At 42.6% G+C, this 16,412-nt stretch overlaps 1 protein-coding gene across 1 annotated transcript in view; it reads left to right on the forward strand.

Annotated features, from left to right (window-relative positions):
* Window positions 1-16,412, forward strand: part of ddx21 (DEAD (Asp-Glu-Ala-Asp) box helicase 21) — a 63,700-nt gene that overhangs the window by 31,249 nt on the left and 16,039 nt on the right. Inside the window, 4 exon segments of the mRNA XM_034188575.1 lie at window positions 6,595-6,756; window positions 7,053-7,172; window positions 12,258-12,331; window positions 12,847-13,006. Of these exon segments, the coding sequence (XP_034044466.1) occupies window positions 6,595-6,756; window positions 7,053-7,172; window positions 12,258-12,331; window positions 12,847-13,006 (516 nt within the window).

Consider the following 16,412-nt stretch of genomic DNA (forward strand, 5'->3'; position numbering starts at 1 on the left):
TCTCTGATTGCTGTTGCCAGATCAGCTTTGCAGGTTGGAGCCTTATCATGGACCATTTTCTTCAACTTCCACCAAAGATTTTCAATTGGATTAAGATCCGGACTATTTGCAGGCCATGACATTGACCCTATGTGTCTTTTTGCAAGGAAAGTTTTCACAGTTTTTGCTCTATGGCAAGATGCATTATCATCTTGAAAAATGATTTCATCATCCCCAAACATCCTTTCAATTGATGGGATAAGAAAAGTGTCCAAAATATCAACGTAAACTTGTGCATTTATTGATGATTTAATGACAGCCATCTCCCCAGTGCCTTTACCTGACATACTGCCCCATATCATCAATGACTGTGGAAATTTACATGTTCTCTTCAGGCAGTCATCTTTATAAATCTCATTGGAACGGCACCAAACAGAAGTTCCAGCATCATCATCTTGCCAAATGCAGATTAGAGATTCATCACTGAATATGACTTTCATCCAGTCATCCACAGTCCACAATTGCTTTTCCTTAGCCCATTGTAACCTTGTTTTTTTTTGTTTAGATGTTAATAATGGCTTTCCTTTAGCTTTTCTGTATATAAATCCCATTTCCTTTAGGCGGTTTCTTACAGTTCGGTCACAGACGTTGACTCCAGTTTCCTCCCATTCGTTCCTCATTTGTTTTGTTGTGCATTTTCGATTTTTGAGACATATTGCTTTAAGTTTTCTGTCTTGACGCTTTGATGTCTTCCTCGGTCTACCAGTATGTTTGCCTTTTAACAACCTTCCCATGTTGTTTGTATTTGGTCCAGAGTTTAGACACAGCTGACTGTGAACAACCAACATCTTTTGCAACATTGCGTGATGATTTACCCTCTTTTAAGAGTTTGATAATCCTCTCCTTTGTTTCAATTGACATCTCTTGTGTTGGAGCCATGATTCATGTCAGTCCACTTGGTGCAACAGCTCTCCAAGGTGTGATCACTCCTTTTTAGATGCAGACTAACGAGCAGATCTGATTTGATGCAGGTGTTAGTTTTGGGGATGGAAATTTACAGGGTGATTCCATAATTTATTCCTCAGAATTGAAAAACATCAAGAATGACAGCAAAACGAAACACAGACAAATTGAGGTTTTCATGCCTTTTGTTCAAATTTTTCAACAGTTTAAAAATCCTGATGAAGTGCCAGCTGCAGGAACGAAGCTGCACAAAGGTTAAACGATGCCAACGAAGGTCAACAAAAGTCCAGATTTCTTGTTTCGTCAGGGCTTCGTTGCCCTTCGTTAAGTGCCGTGTGACTAGGCCATAAGGTTGAATCTTACCAAGTCCCCCGATCTAGTATATAGACAGTGGTAAGGAAAAACTCCCTCTGATAATAAGGAAGAAACCTCAGCCTAAATCTGACAAGTGGAGGGCTTCCTGGGGTTAGTCCAGCATCCTGGGGTGTAGGGCCAGCTTATGTTGAAGGTCTTGTCAGTGCAGGGCTATGAAAACTCAGCGGAGCCGCGGGAATTCATCATGGGGAGGGGGTGTGTGTTAATGATGTACTCTTTAATCGTGAACATCACTGAGTTTTTAAAATGCTTATTGAAAAGCGCTCTCTTTTTTTACAACATCATGTAAGATTTATAAGTCCGCGGACACTGATCTGTGTGTTATAGATATAAATCAGTTTCCTCAGATCCGCGGCGTTTCGGAGAGGAAAAATGCCACTCAAAGCGTTAGCTGTTACGACAGTTGTCGTAAAGCAGGACTGGTTGGTTGCTGCGGCGACGCTGTGGCTCCTGTGCGATGCTTAAGCTAAACTTAGTATGTGGACATCCCACACTTTTAGAGCTTTCAAGTTTTTAAAAGATTTGTGCAGCATGTCTGTCACGGACCGACGTCGCACAGAGAGAAGATGGCGAGAAAGACTTTGAAAAAGTCTTATAAGGACAAGAATCCGTGGAATTGTCGCTGGCTTCATCAACACACCTGAAAGATAAAAGAAACGGGAAAAGTGAACTGTACCCCCTCAGGAAACACGGTAAGAATTTTTCTGTCTCTGAAAATAAACATTCTGCTGTTCAAACAGGATTTTAGACAATATTGTGACTTTTTTCAGTAATCTAGACTTTCGTTCATCGTAAAACAGACTGTGGCTTTGAATGGAATTAGGCTGCATGAATTTACACAAGAATGTGACTTTTTACTATAAGTTGTGTTGATATTTTACCATGATTTTCCAAATATTCTACAAGCTTTAGCTGTGGTTTTTGAAATGCTGTCTTTTCAGTCTTCATAAATTTCATGTAGTTTAATTGTTCTGAGTTGATGCATAATTTGGTTTACAATTAAAAGGAAAATCATTCCAGGTCCTACTTCCATGTCATATTCTGTTATTTCAACATCATCATTGACAGGTCAAATAAAATATAGGATCATTTAAATATCCACTGATGTTGAGATTTGTTCTTCCAGGAGATGCTGAAAAAGTATCATGGATAAAAAATTAATTCTGGGGCCTCACAGGGCCCTAGACCCCAGCTCCTGGGGAGCTGTACCCCCAGACCCCCTGCAAATTTTCCTGGGATTTCACAATTTTCATTTCACAGCCCTCTCAGTGCCTTGGACAGAGAGAAAAAGCAGAATCACCAACACGCACTATTAAGAAACCTATTCAGATGCGTTAAGTCACATTAAGAATGTCAGGAATATGTCAGGAATGACAGAAAAATGACATTCATAACGCGTCTTGGTTATGTGTAAACGCACCTTTAGTTTCAAAAATACTAAAGTGTGTTCTGTTTGCAGATCATTCAAATATTTTTGTACAGGTAAGGATTTACACCAGAAATGAGTAAATTAGAAAAGTGGTTTGGTATGAACAAATTGTCCTTAAAGTAGACCTGCATTGAAATAATGTGGTCAGATTTCAGAAAGAAATAGCTGATATGTATTTATAAGACCCTTGTGAATGCAGTAAAGTAAATCTGTAAGCCCAGATTTGTAATTCAGCGGAGAAATCTTCGTTTAAAAATGACAAATTTGCAGCTAAAATTTAGCCCTCTGTGAAAACACTTTGTACAGCCGTATCATTTCCATGACGTCAGGGACAAGACGACGCGCTCCCACCTTCAGTCCGATCCCGCATTGAAATTGATTTTATCTGTTAATAATGTTACTTATACACGTCCTGGTTTCAATATCCAAAAGTAAGCTGCAATGAATGTGAGATACAGATCTGTGTGCTCAGATCAGCAACGACATCGACAGCGGGCGCCGTTCTTCCTCTCCTGCTCTCTGCCTCCGCTGCTCTTATTAAGTCTGCGGGCTCGTTAACAAAAATCCACAGCACCGCACGTCTCGGCAATCGGAGCCCCAGAGCTTCATGGATGCTGAGAGAGGTTTATATATTTTTAATGACTGGGATTCTTTGCGGGTCTCACCTCCATATCCCGCGATGGTACCGGAGGCGAAAGACAGTAGATTTTCATTGCGACACCACTCAATCAAACGGGCGTATGAAAAAGTCTCCCAAAATAATTTTCAAGCACAAATAAAAAATGTGTACTCACCAAACGTGCTGCAAGACAATATGAAGTTTTAAAAAAGGTAGATCCTTCCGTATAAGACAAGAAAAAGGTGCAGATGCAAACTGACGTAAATCCACAAATTACAATTGGCGCAATGCATGGGGAGAGGGTCTTGTCCATGACGTCTCGGCAGCGTCCATGATGAGAGGGACAATTTGCGGAGGGCTAAATGTTAGCTGTAAATTTGTCATTTTCAAATGAAGATTTCTCCGTTGAATGACAGATCTGGGCTTGCAGATTTACTTTACTACATTCAGAAGGATCTCATGTGTAAATGTAAGTCATTTTTTGTTCAAAAAATCTGACTGCATTTTTTTCAATGCAGGTCTCCTTTAAATATAGATAAAACTACATTTTGTAAATTATAAAGGAAGTAGTGAAGTGCAGAATTTCTGGGTGTGATGATCACAAAATCTTCTAGAACCCTCACATTGTGTTCAGACTAAATTACAGGGATGAAAAATATCTGCTTTTTCATAATAAAAGGTTAACATAATAAAAACAGTGGCTTAGTGGTTAGCACTGTTGCCTCACAGCAAGAAGGTCATGGGTTCAATTTCTACCTGTGGCCTTTCTGTGTGGAGTTTGCATGTTCTCCCTGTGTTTGCGTGGGTTTTCTCTTGGTGCTCCGGTTTCCTCTCACATCCAGAGACATGCAGGTTAGCTGGATTTTTGTCTGTAGGTGTGTGAGTGAGTGTGAATGTGTTTGTTTGTCTGTCTCTGGCCCTGTGACAGACTGGTGTCCTGTCCTGGGTGCACCCCGCCTCACGCTCTGTAACTGCTGGGATAGGCTCTGGCCCCCTGCAACCCTTAATTGGATGGTGAGTGACAACAGACAATATAAAGTTCGTTCAAAAAGGAGTGGGAAGAAGTCTAAACTTATCGACTCCCGCCCCTTCCCTACTTTCTTAAAAGTACTACTGTTAATGATCATAATAATAGCAGCAACAGCAATAATAATAATAATCATGCTGCAATACAATTTTAGACAAAGACAAAAAGAACCTGATGAAACAAAGCACAACAGAAAAGATAACACTGACAATGAACATAAATAAATATAGAAATAAATGACGGTTTCCCGTGAACACCTAGTGACTCTCACACCCCCACTTCATCCCTGTATCCTGTGAAAACACATTCTTTATATTTAGTTTTAAATTGTTGAATGTTTGGACACTGCTTTAACTCCTCACCCACACTGTTCCACAGTCTGACCCCACATAATGAAATGCAGAGTCTTTTCTTGTTTGTACCGATTTTATTAGTTATTTTTCCCTCTTAATATGAGGCCGGAGTCTCGTTTGAACCCTCCGTGATATTGTGCGATGTGGCCACTTGTGGGGACCTTCATTTAGTAAATACACAGCATAACTTCACACGGATAAATGGTGTACTGTTTTGTTTTCCACTGCAATCACTGAAGCAATCGCGAATTGTATTTATTTATTTATTTTCCCCCCGGCTCCCATTGGAGAAGAAATGACTGAGTGGGAGACGTTGTCAGTAAGTGTTAGCCTGCACAGCTAACCAGAGTAGCTCCGTTCTCAACATGTTTGAGCTCCGGATCATAAACAAACTGCAACACATGTCCACTTTCCCACCACATCGTCACCTTTTCTTTACATTTTCACTTTGTTGGCGTGTAATTTGCCCAAAAACCCATTGAAAATGCTGTGGTTTGTACCCCGGAAGTAGAGAAATTACGTCATATGCGTCATATTTTACCCCTTTAACGCCCACGCCAAACGAGACTGCGCTGCCCTATTGATATCCCTGACCAATTTCTGTATATTTTTGGTAAAAGGCTATTTTTTGCTTTGTACAAGCTCTGTGCTGTTTGGAATTATACTATGTCTGTTAAGAGCCAATATTTTTAAAGTTCAGGCAGGTTTACATTACGGTGTGATTCAAGCTGACTCGGATTTCAACGAAATGTGGCTCCAGAGATGGAACCAACCAAGAAGCTTGAATCTTCGACTGGACTGGGTTGCTTGACGTGAAGACGTTTCGCTTCAAATCACAGAAGCTTCCTCAGCTAAAATTCTTGCTCTGGTAGTCTGACTTCTGTCTTGACTCTTGTAGAGAAGACTAAACCAGAAGCCAATAAAAGCTGGAGTTTTTTAACCTAACCAGACCCCACCTACCGAGAGGCTGACTGCTATAGGCTAGTGACTAAACAATAGCTCTAATTAGCACCTATTGTGCTCTAGTTAGCACTCTCCTAATGACAGGACGGAAGCCTCCCCTGATGGCTCCCTTGACGACTCTGTCCTTATGACGTGAATGACTCATAAGTCATTCATTGACTCATGAATATATACTTGATAGATATATATATATATATATATATATATATATATATATATATATATCGGTTTAGGTGTGTAGGAATCTATGTGTATATGTGGCAAAGGGTATTACTGGTTGTGGGGAAGAAGGGGTAGAGATAAATAAGCTGATGCTTCACCCTACCCCTTTTTGGACATGTTGTTTACACAGTAGGAACTTTTTTGTTGTTGTCTTTACTGATCTATCTTGTAATTGTTGTATCAAATGTTCGAAATAAACAGTTTTCATTCATTCAAAAAACATTGGGGCCTTGATTGCGCTGGCCACCAGTGGGCGCCAAAGTAGTCTACTTGCCCAATTTTGAGGAAGTTTAGCACCATTTGGTGTCCCTCGCCATAAGCCTTTTTTAACAAAACTTTCAGGAGTAGATAAACCAACATCTCTACTTTATATAACAGTTGGCAGAATTTTGGGGACTCCTCTTATATTGATTTGATACCCCTTTAAAATCAGGGTATTTAAAGTGGACATTTGGAAATGTTTCCCCTCTTTGCATCTCTTCTAATGAGTGGCAACATGGGAGCCTCTAAACACCTCTCAAATAACCTGAAAACAAAGATTGTTCAACATCATGATTCATCTGCATGACCAATATGAGTTGGTCATACAGGTATGATATGGATATAGTAATTACTGTTGTCGTGTCTATTTTGAGTGTATATTTAAAATTGGATCTGATTCTAGGGTGCCCAGTCTCTTCATGGTGATATTCCTCAGAAACAGAGGGAGTTGACACTGAAAGGCTTCAGGAACGGTGCATTTGAGGTCTTGATTGCCACTAACGTAGCAGCCCGTGGACTCGATATCCCTGAAGTAGACCTGGTGGTCCAGTGCTCTCCACCCAAGGTGTGACTCATTAACAGTGCTGAATACAACATGTACTTGTAGTTTATCTTCTAAGAATTTCAGCTGCAGATTCATGTCAGGGTGTGTGTGGGTGTATGTGTGTATAGACACACACACACACACACACACACACATATATATATATATATATATACTCTATCTTTTTTGGAGGAAAACCTGTCTTGGAAATGTGGACTGTTTTAGGTTGTTTAATAAATGAACAAGGTTTCACAAGATGAATGGTTTGGTTTGTTTCTAATCTATGAAAACCTTTAATTCTCTCTTTACTGTGGCAGGATGTGGAGTCATACATCCATCGTTCGGGGCGAACCGGCCGAGCAGGCAGAACTGGAATCTGTATCTGTTTTTACCAGAGGAAAGAGGAGGACCAGCTGCGCTATGTTGAAAACAAGGCTGTATGTTTTTTGTTTTAATAATAGAAGCTGCAAGATTTGAACATAAATGGCAAAGGAAAGCTCTGTTATCTCTCCCTCAACACACCTTAATGGCAGAAGAGAAGAGCGGTAACTGAATAGAAAGTAGTGTGTTCCAGTATACGAGGTCTGTTAGAAAAGTAACAGACCTTTTTATTTTATGCAAAAAATATATGGATATGATTCATATGTTTTTACGTCAGCCAAGCTTGAACCTTCATGTGCATGCGTGAGTTTTTTCACGCCTGTCGGTTGCGTCATTCGCCTGTGGGCAGGCTTTGAGTGAGCACTGGTCCACCCCTCTCGTCGTTTTTTCATTGCGAGGAAATGGCGGAATGATTTGGGCTTTGTTCCATCAGAATTTTTTCAGAAACTTAGAGACAGGCAGCTGGGAACCATTCGGAAAATTCACATGGCTATAGGTGAAAATTTTATGGGCTTCACAGAGATCAAGGAGTGTTACTACCGCTTTAAGGACGGCCCACAATGGCACACGGCACGCCACGCTCCGAGACATGATCGACAGGCAGAAACCACCAGATCATTTCTAAACGGATGGCTGTGTGGATCCGGGACCGTCGTGTGCAATTTCTCTGGTTATCACAAGAGCTGGACATCAGCCATTTTCTGGCAGATTTCACTTTTAACAAGAGATTTTGTCATGGAAAGCCGCGCAGATGAGCGGCTCCGTGCTGACGCGCGAAATCCTCCGCACGTCTTTCATTACAAAATCTCCTGTAACAGTGGAATGTGCCACAAAAGTGCTATGTCCAGCTCTCTTGCCATTTCTGTGGTAGTCACACGATGCCCCGGATCAACACAGCGTTCAGTTTAGAAATGATCTGGTCATTCCAGCCTGTCGATGGCCGCTCGGTGCGCCGCGCAACCCTCCGCCGCTGTGGGCCGTCTTTAAAAAGGTTATAACACTCCTTAATCCGTGTGATGCCGACAGAATCTTGACCGAAATCCATCTGAATTTTTCGAATGGTTTCCAACTGGCTGTTTCTAACAGTTCCTGAAAAAAATTTCATGGAGCAAAGCGGCAGTCTCTCAGCCATTTCCCTGACAATAAAAATCCGACAAGGAGGGTGGACCAGTGTTCACTCAAAGCCTGCCCACAGGCGAATGATGCAACCGACAGGCGTGAAAAAACTCACGCATGCGCACGAAGGTTCAAGCTTATCTGATGCAATCGCACGTGATTCAAATCCATATGTTTTTGAAAAAAATAAAAAGGTCCATTACTTTTTGGACAGACCTCGTATAGCGCCAAATCACAACAGAGTTGCCTCAAGGCACTTCACACAGGTAACCTTACCAACCGCCAGAGCAACAGTGGTAAGGAAAAACTCCCTCTGAGGAAGAAACCTCAAGCAGACCAGACTCAAAGGGGTGACCCTCTGCTTCTAAATTATAGAAACAATTCATGGGCGAATATACAAGAATTGCTGTTGGTGCACAGGACAGGAGGGTCGCCAACACAAATACAACTCCCATCTCTGGATGGAGCTGCACCTTAACTCATTGAGTGCCATTGATGCTTAAACGCGTCTTTTCAGATGGTAACGCTCAGCGCCAAAGACGCGTTATCGCGCCAATTACACTTTTTTGTGTTTGTGGGGGGGGGGGGGGGGGGGGGGTTTAATCAGCTGATCTAGCTTGTGTAAAAAAAATTAGAGTTGTAATCACAAGGGAGCCCATTCTGTGGGTGGTAGTAGTGAGTGTGGACCGGAGCGCGGCTCACTCTCCACCATTGTGCCAACATCTTACAGTTGTACTGCTCCTAATCCGACTGGTTTCCACCTGGCTGTCTGTCAAACTGTGATGCAGTCGCGCTGCTCCAGTTGTTCCGTCTTTTTCCTTGGAATGAAAAAACACCGAGCGCATGACACACACCTCACACAAAGGCTGCTTACAAGCAAATGACGCAATCGACAGGCTCATGCAAGCACACGTGATTCAAATCCGTCAGGTTTTTGAAAAAAATAAAAAGGTCCGATACGCGGGAGCCAGAGGGCAAAGACGCGCCGCCGAGAGAAGAGCCAGACGGAGTCCCTCCCCTGACGTTTTTTTTTTTTATTTACAATATGATCACTTTTCATAATGTTTGAGATGTCACTGAAGCAAAAACAATTATAATCAAAGACATTTTCTCCTTGAAATGTTGCTTGTCACAAAAAGGCAATTTTCACAGTTTTTTGTCAGAAATCAGCATTTTTAGTGATACCCACCCATGTTCTGCAGACAATTACTAAAGAATGGAAAGAGGTACAAACGTTTTTTTTCTGATGATAAAGGAAAGTCTGAAGTTTCTTTTGGTATGTTTGTTGTTGACATGGACATAGAACTCAATTTTCTATGGGTCTTGAAAAAACACTCAAATGCTGAAAAATCCTGGCACTGGGATTTCTGAACTTTGAAAATGGCTGGCACTCAATGAGTTAAACAGAGAAAAAACAGAATCGGGCATCAGAAAGACAAAAAATACTGTATAATTTGCCAGCATTAATCAACAAGAAAAACAGAAGAAATACTAAGGTAATCACCGGCCGCTAGCCCTAAGCTTCACTAAAAGACCCAGAATTTAGGTAAAGTTGAGGCCGCAGCCTGCTCCAATTACATGAATTAAAAGCGTAAAACAAAACTCTATCAGTATGCTAGCCATATGAAAGGGAAAATAAGTGTGTCTTAAGTCTCCACAGAATCTGATTGTTTTATTGACGCAGGGAGACCATTCCACAGAACAGAGGCATGATAAGAGAAAGCTCTGTGACCCACAGACTTCTTATTCACCCTAGGGACACAAAGTAGTCCTGCACCCTGAGAACGTAAAGCCCGGGCCGGTACGTAAGGTTTAATTAGGTCAGCTAGGTAGGGAGGTGCCAGTCCATGAATAATTTTATAGGTTAGTAGCAGAACCGTAAAATCTGATCTCACTGGGACAGGAAGCCACTGAAGAGACGCCAAAATGGGTGTAATGTGGTCTAACTTTCTGCTTTGTGTCAAAAGTCTGGCTGCAGCATTTTGAACCAATTGGAGAGCCCTAATGCTAGACTGCGGTAAACCAGAAAATAGAACATTGCAGTAGTCCAATCTAGAAGAGATGAACACATGGATCAGGGTCTCAGCATCAGCCATAGACAGGATGGGACGAATCTTTGCTATATTTCGCAAGTGGAAGAAAGCAGTCCTAGTAATATTTCTAATATGGAGGTCAAAGGGCAACGAAGGATCAAAAATTACCCCAAGGTTCCTCACTTTGTCAGTGTGATGTATGACACACAAGCCTAGGCTGAGTGTTAACTGGTCAAATTGATGCCGATGTTTCACTGGACCAAGAACCATCATTTCAGACTTATCAGAGTTTAAAAGTAGGAAGCTTCTAGACATCCAACTTCTCACTGCTGTAAGGCAATCTTCTATGTGAACGTGATTACCAGCAGTTATCTGCATATATAACTATCATCTGCATAGCAGTGAAGGTAATCTCAAAACGCTGCAATATGTGCCCAAGGGGTGCTTTATAAAGGGAGAAAAGCAGGGGGCCTAAGATAGACCCCTGTGGAACCCCAAATTTCATGTCACTAAGGTTAGAGGTAATGTTACTGTATAAAACACAGTGAGAACGACAGGTCAGGTATGACATCAGCCATGCAAGGGCATTCCCAGTAATCCCAAAATGATTTTCCAGCCTATCAAGTAGAATATGATGATCCATTGTATCAAATGCAGCACTGAGATCTAACAGCAACAGAACCGTAGTGGTGTCTGAATCCATTGTAAGTAGAAGATCATTCACCACTTTAGTGAGAGCCGTCTCTGTGGAATAATATTTTCTAAAAGCAGACTGCAGTGGCTCAAAGAGATTATTCTCAGTAAGATAGTCTACGAGCTGCTGTGACACCATTTTTTCCAGAATTTTAGAGCAAAATGATAGATTTGATATCGGCCGATAGTTTTTCAATACACTAGGGTCAAGATTAGGTTTCTTAAGTAATGGTTTAATCACTGCATATGTGAACATTTAGAAACAGATGCAGAAGTTAAAGAAAGATTAATAATTTCCAGCACAATCGGCCCAAGAGTGGGCCATGGGTCCTTAAACAGTTTTGTTGGTATAGGATCAAATAAACAGGTCGTGCTTTTTGTTGACGTTACGAGTTTCATCAGCATGCCTAGAGAGATACTATCAAATTCTGTAAATCTAGGTAATACCTCAGTAGTGGCGCCCACCTCAGTAGCATGGTGTAGTGGCTGGGTTAAGGCATGCCCGGATATGTTCAACCTAATGTCATCTATTTTGTTCTCAAAGTAATCCAGGAAATCTTGTGCTGTAAAAGGAGAGCAAGCTACAGGTGGTTGTGTGTGTGTGTGTATGCGTGTGCGTGCGTGCGTGTGTGTGTGTGTATGCGTGTGTGTGCGTGTGTGTATGCGTGTGTGCGTGTGTGCGTGCGCGTGCGTGCGTGTGCATGCGTGTGCGTGCGTGTGTGTGTATGCGTGTGTGTATGCGTGTGTGTGTGTATGCGTGTGTGTGTGTGTGCGTGTGTGCGTGCGCGTGCGTGCGTGTGCATGCGTATGCGTGTGTGTGTGTGTGCGTGTGTGTGTGCGTGTGCGTGTGTGTGTGTGCGCGTGTGTGTGTGCGTGTGCGTGTGTGTGTGTGTGTGTGTGCGTGCGTGCGTGTGTGTGTGTGTGTATATGTATATATGCGTGAAGGCGGAACTTGGCAACCAGTGAGTTGCTATATCCAGTGCCGCAAAAATAAACTGGCATATTGGCCACGATAAATGGCTGATACTGATATACACAAAAAAGCTCATTATCTATCTATGCCGATAATCAGTCAACCCCTAATGTTGAGCTTTACTCACTGTTTTAAACGTACTGCTATTATTTTGAACATGACTGCAGCGGATACTCAAATTTTCTCTGTAGTGGGAAGTGGTGTCTCAACAATTTCATTACTCTTTCTAATCTCTGTGGTGCCTCTAAATGTTTAGTCATTGGTTGTTCTTCTTATTCTTACAATTATATCATCTTACTTTTTTTTGTGTGTGATTGCTCATCCAGGGTATAACTTTCAGACGGGTTGGCGTTCCCACCGCAAATGATATTATCAAGTCTTCGAGCAAGGATGCTGTTAGGTGGGTAACTCTGGTGATTCTTAGTTTGTTGGAAACGCACAGAGTGAGAGCCATGTGGAATCTGCAATCTGGCTGGTGACAGTTACCTTACAAAAACCATTATGACCATCACAGGGAACAATATTGTAACATGACCTAAACTTGACAGGCATGACAAAGAAATCTGAAAGAGCTCTTATATTAAATGAATGGGATCAATATCTGAAATTGTAATGTATTAAGTTCTTCAATATTTCATGTTTTATTTTGTGAAACTATTGATCATAACTGTTTTTTGCAGCAGAATGCTATGAGGCATTATGCTTTCTCAGCAACATATGTTTAGACAGTGATGATGGATAATTGGCTGGCTCAAAGTTGGAGAGATTTTTAAAAAGTTTGAATTCATGTTTAGAACTCAAGTTTTCACAGTTCTTTGCTCTGTTGCAGTCTCCTTGAACAAAGTAACATGATGTGCTCAACACTTGTTGGCAGGTTTGATTATTCTGCTGCACTTTCATCCTTTTTGCATCCAGGTTTCTGGATTCTGTGCCTGTTACTGCTATCGGCTACTTCAGAGCATCTGCTGAGAAGCTGATTGAAGAGAAAGGAGCTGTTGAAGCTCTAGCCGCTGCCCTGGCCCACATTTCTGGAGCCACAAATCTTGAACAGAGGTCACTACTAAACTCTGACGCCGTGAGTACTACATGCATATGATTGTGAATTTCACAGCACTATTGTGTAACAGAAGAGTATGTAGCTCAGTGGAGTAGGAGTTGGACAACCAATATGTAGACTTGAGTTCACTACCTGGTCAAGCTACCAGTCTGTGTCCTTGGACAGGACTTCATTGGCATTGTTTCAGTCCACTCAACTGTAAATGGCTACCGGCCTTGGCTGGAGAAGTAACATGCAATGGGCTGGTGCCCCGTCCAGTTGAAGTCAAAGATGCTAATCCACTTATCAGTACAGAATCCAGGCACGAGCACGCCCAAGAATATGCCTAAGGGCCTCTGGAGAGGTATTTCACCCTTGTGATCTGCTCTTGTGCCACCATTTTCTACATCTAGCTTACCCACTTATACCAGCAAGAGTCATTGTGGTCTATATGTGCATGACCCCCTTTTAATAATTATCTTATTTATGAAGACAGTCATTTTTACATCTGCTTCTTAAAAGTTCAAGCCTGAATAGTAAAACTTAATGATTAAAAAAGTAGTTTCAACAACTTTGTGGACATGAAGACTGTTGACAATCTTTAAGAAGTGGATGGCAAAAGTCAGCTGCGTCTTTAAACAGGAAAACAATTGACCAATATTTCCATGACTGTACTTTGTCATCTTTCAAAATGACTTCAAAGTGAGTTACCATATTTTCCGGAGTATATGTCACATTTTTCTACTAGTTTGAGAGGCCCTGGAACTTATAGTCTGGTGAAACTTGTATATGGGGGGGGGGGGGGGTTGGGTCTCGATTCACAACCACAAATTTTCTTTACAGGTGAAATGAAAAAAAACCCCACCATTAAACTACCTTTTCATTTTTAAAAGGAAAAAGATGTTAACTTCTTAGCAGAGCTTCATTCCTGTCAGCATGCAGCTAAAACTGAGCCGGGTCACACTTAAAGTATTCTTGAGATGAGTGTCGTGATGGCGTCATTATTTTGGGCTTTTCTTCATGTCGTCTCCAGATAAAATACAACTTGCAGTCATGCTCACCTCAAGCAAATATATATGATTAAATGTCTTTATCAAATAACGAAGAGTGCTGTCTAATGGCACAAAGAACTGTGCTGTAAAAATGCACAGGAACAAATGTTCATGTCTGTGCGTGTGCATATATATAAATGAACAGATATTCGTGCGCACAGGCGTATACGCAAACGAACAGATGTTACAGAGAGTTCAGGAGTCTTATTGCAGTGGGGAAGAAGTTTTTGCAGAACCTGGATGTTCTGCTCCAAATACCCCGATAACGTCTGCCTGTGGGCAGAGGGAGAACAGTCCGTGGTTGGGAAGTGTGGGTTCTGCAATGATTTTTGTGGCTTTTGACAGGTAGCAGCCGTGGACAATGTCCTTAATGGGAGTGAGGGGAGTGCCATTGACCTTCTCAGTGGCTCTCACCACTCTGCAGGGCCTTACGGTCCATGGCAGTGCAGCTCTCACGCTAGATAGAGATGCACTTTGTTAGGATCCTCTTGACAGTGCCCCTGTTAAAAGTGATGAGGATGGAAGGGGGAGGGTGAGCTCTCCTTAGCCGTCTGAGGAAGTGCAGTCATTGATGGGCCTTCGTGGTCAGGGAGGGTGTGTGCTGGGTCCATGTTAAGTCGCTGGAAATGTGCAGCCCCAGGAACTTGGTGCTCTGGGCGATCTTTACAACAGCGCCTCTTATGGAGAGGAGAAAGTGGGGGGGCTGGTTCCTTCTGAAATCCACAATGACCTCCTTTGTCTTGTTGACATTCAGGTCTAGGTTGTTAATGGTGCACCAGCTGACCAAATGTTCCACCTGCTCTCTGTATGCCAGTTCCTCATTGTTCTGAATCAGACCCATCACTGTCATATTATCCGCATACTTTATGATATGGTTGGTAGCGGAGCGGGCACCACAGTCATGGGTCATCAGGGTGAAGAGCAGCAGGCTCAACACACAGCTCTGAGGGGAGCCGGTGCTCGGCCGGATAATGTCAGAAGAGTTGCTTCTCACTGTACAGACTGTGGCCTGCTGGTGAGAAAGTCCCGATTCCAGTTGCGCGTGGGGGTACTCAGTTTTTCCACTAGGTGTTGGATTATGGTGTTGAATGGAGCTGAAGTCCACAAACGACATTCGGACATAGGTGTTTTGTTTTTCCAGGTGTTCCAGGCTGAAGTGAAGGGCATACTACACAGCATCCTCAGTGAAGCGGTTGGGGCAGTGGGTCAAATGGTACAGCGGGGATGTGATCCTTCACCAGTTTTTCGAAGCACTTCATTATGGGTGCGCGTGCTATGGGGTGGTAGTCATTGGGGCAAGTGATGGTGGAGTTTTTTGGTACTACGATGATAGATGCTGATGCAGGAGGGAATGACTGCCTGGCTCAGTGAGGTGTTAAATATGTCTGTAAGTACTTTAGCCTGTTGGTCCGTACACTCTAAGCACATGGCTGGGTATGTTATCTGGACCTGTTGCTTTCCTTGAGTTGACTCTCCTCAAGGCCCGGTGCACATCAGTTGGGTCCAGACAGAGAACCTGGCCATCCTGGCGATGGGGGGCTTTAATGGTGGGTGTATTGTTGAGTGTGTTAAACTGTCCAAAGTAGCTGTACAATTTGTTGAGGATGTCTATGTTGTTGGCACACTATGGGGGTGTGTGTCTGCAGTCTGTGATGTTTTAATGCCTTGCCAAAGTCTCAGGCCGTCCCTGGTGTCTTGGAAGTGACTCTGGAATTTTTTTTTTTTTTTTTTTAATGTGTGTGCCCCCTTTGCATCTCTGATGGCACAGTTCAGATTGGCTCTGGCTGACTTGAGGACTGTCTCATCCCCTAATAAGTGAAGTGCACATCTCGGGTCGCGTGGTGCATTATGGGCACGCTAAATTTTTTGGATACCAATCGACATGCTATGACGGCGGAAAGCAGCGAGGAGTGCTATGATTTGGATCATTTCAACCGCTGGAAAGTTGATTTTAAAGCGTTTCTGTAAGCTCCGCGGATTGCCTGTTACAACCACGACTCCGTACGGCAGTGGACAGAAACGGAAAGAACTGGCTGCGCTTGCATATGCTGCATCATTACAGAAACTACCGTTGTTACCAACGAATCATTACAGAAACTACCGTTGTTACCAACGAAGGAGGAAGAGACCGCTGCTGTCGAAAATAACCAGTCCTTGTTGATAGTTGGAGACAAATTTCTGACCCCTTGAAGGCAACTAACGGATGGTTAGACGAAGTCCAGAGTCTGAAACTGTGGATATTGCACAATATTTGCTAAGCAAGATGAGAAATCGCTACTCTGCTGGCTTCGTAATGACTACAAGGAAGGTGGGTCTCGCATATAACCTCTTTGGTGTCAGGTTTGTTTTGATAAGTTGACAGACATACAATGATATGTGCATGCATGCAGTTC

This window comes from Thalassophryne amazonica, chromosome 2 (assembly GCF_902500255.1).
Source record: "Thalassophryne amazonica chromosome 2, fThaAma1.1, whole genome shotgun sequence".
NCBI classification, from domain to species: domain Eukaryota; kingdom Metazoa; phylum Chordata; class Actinopteri; order Batrachoidiformes; family Batrachoididae; genus Thalassophryne; species Thalassophryne amazonica.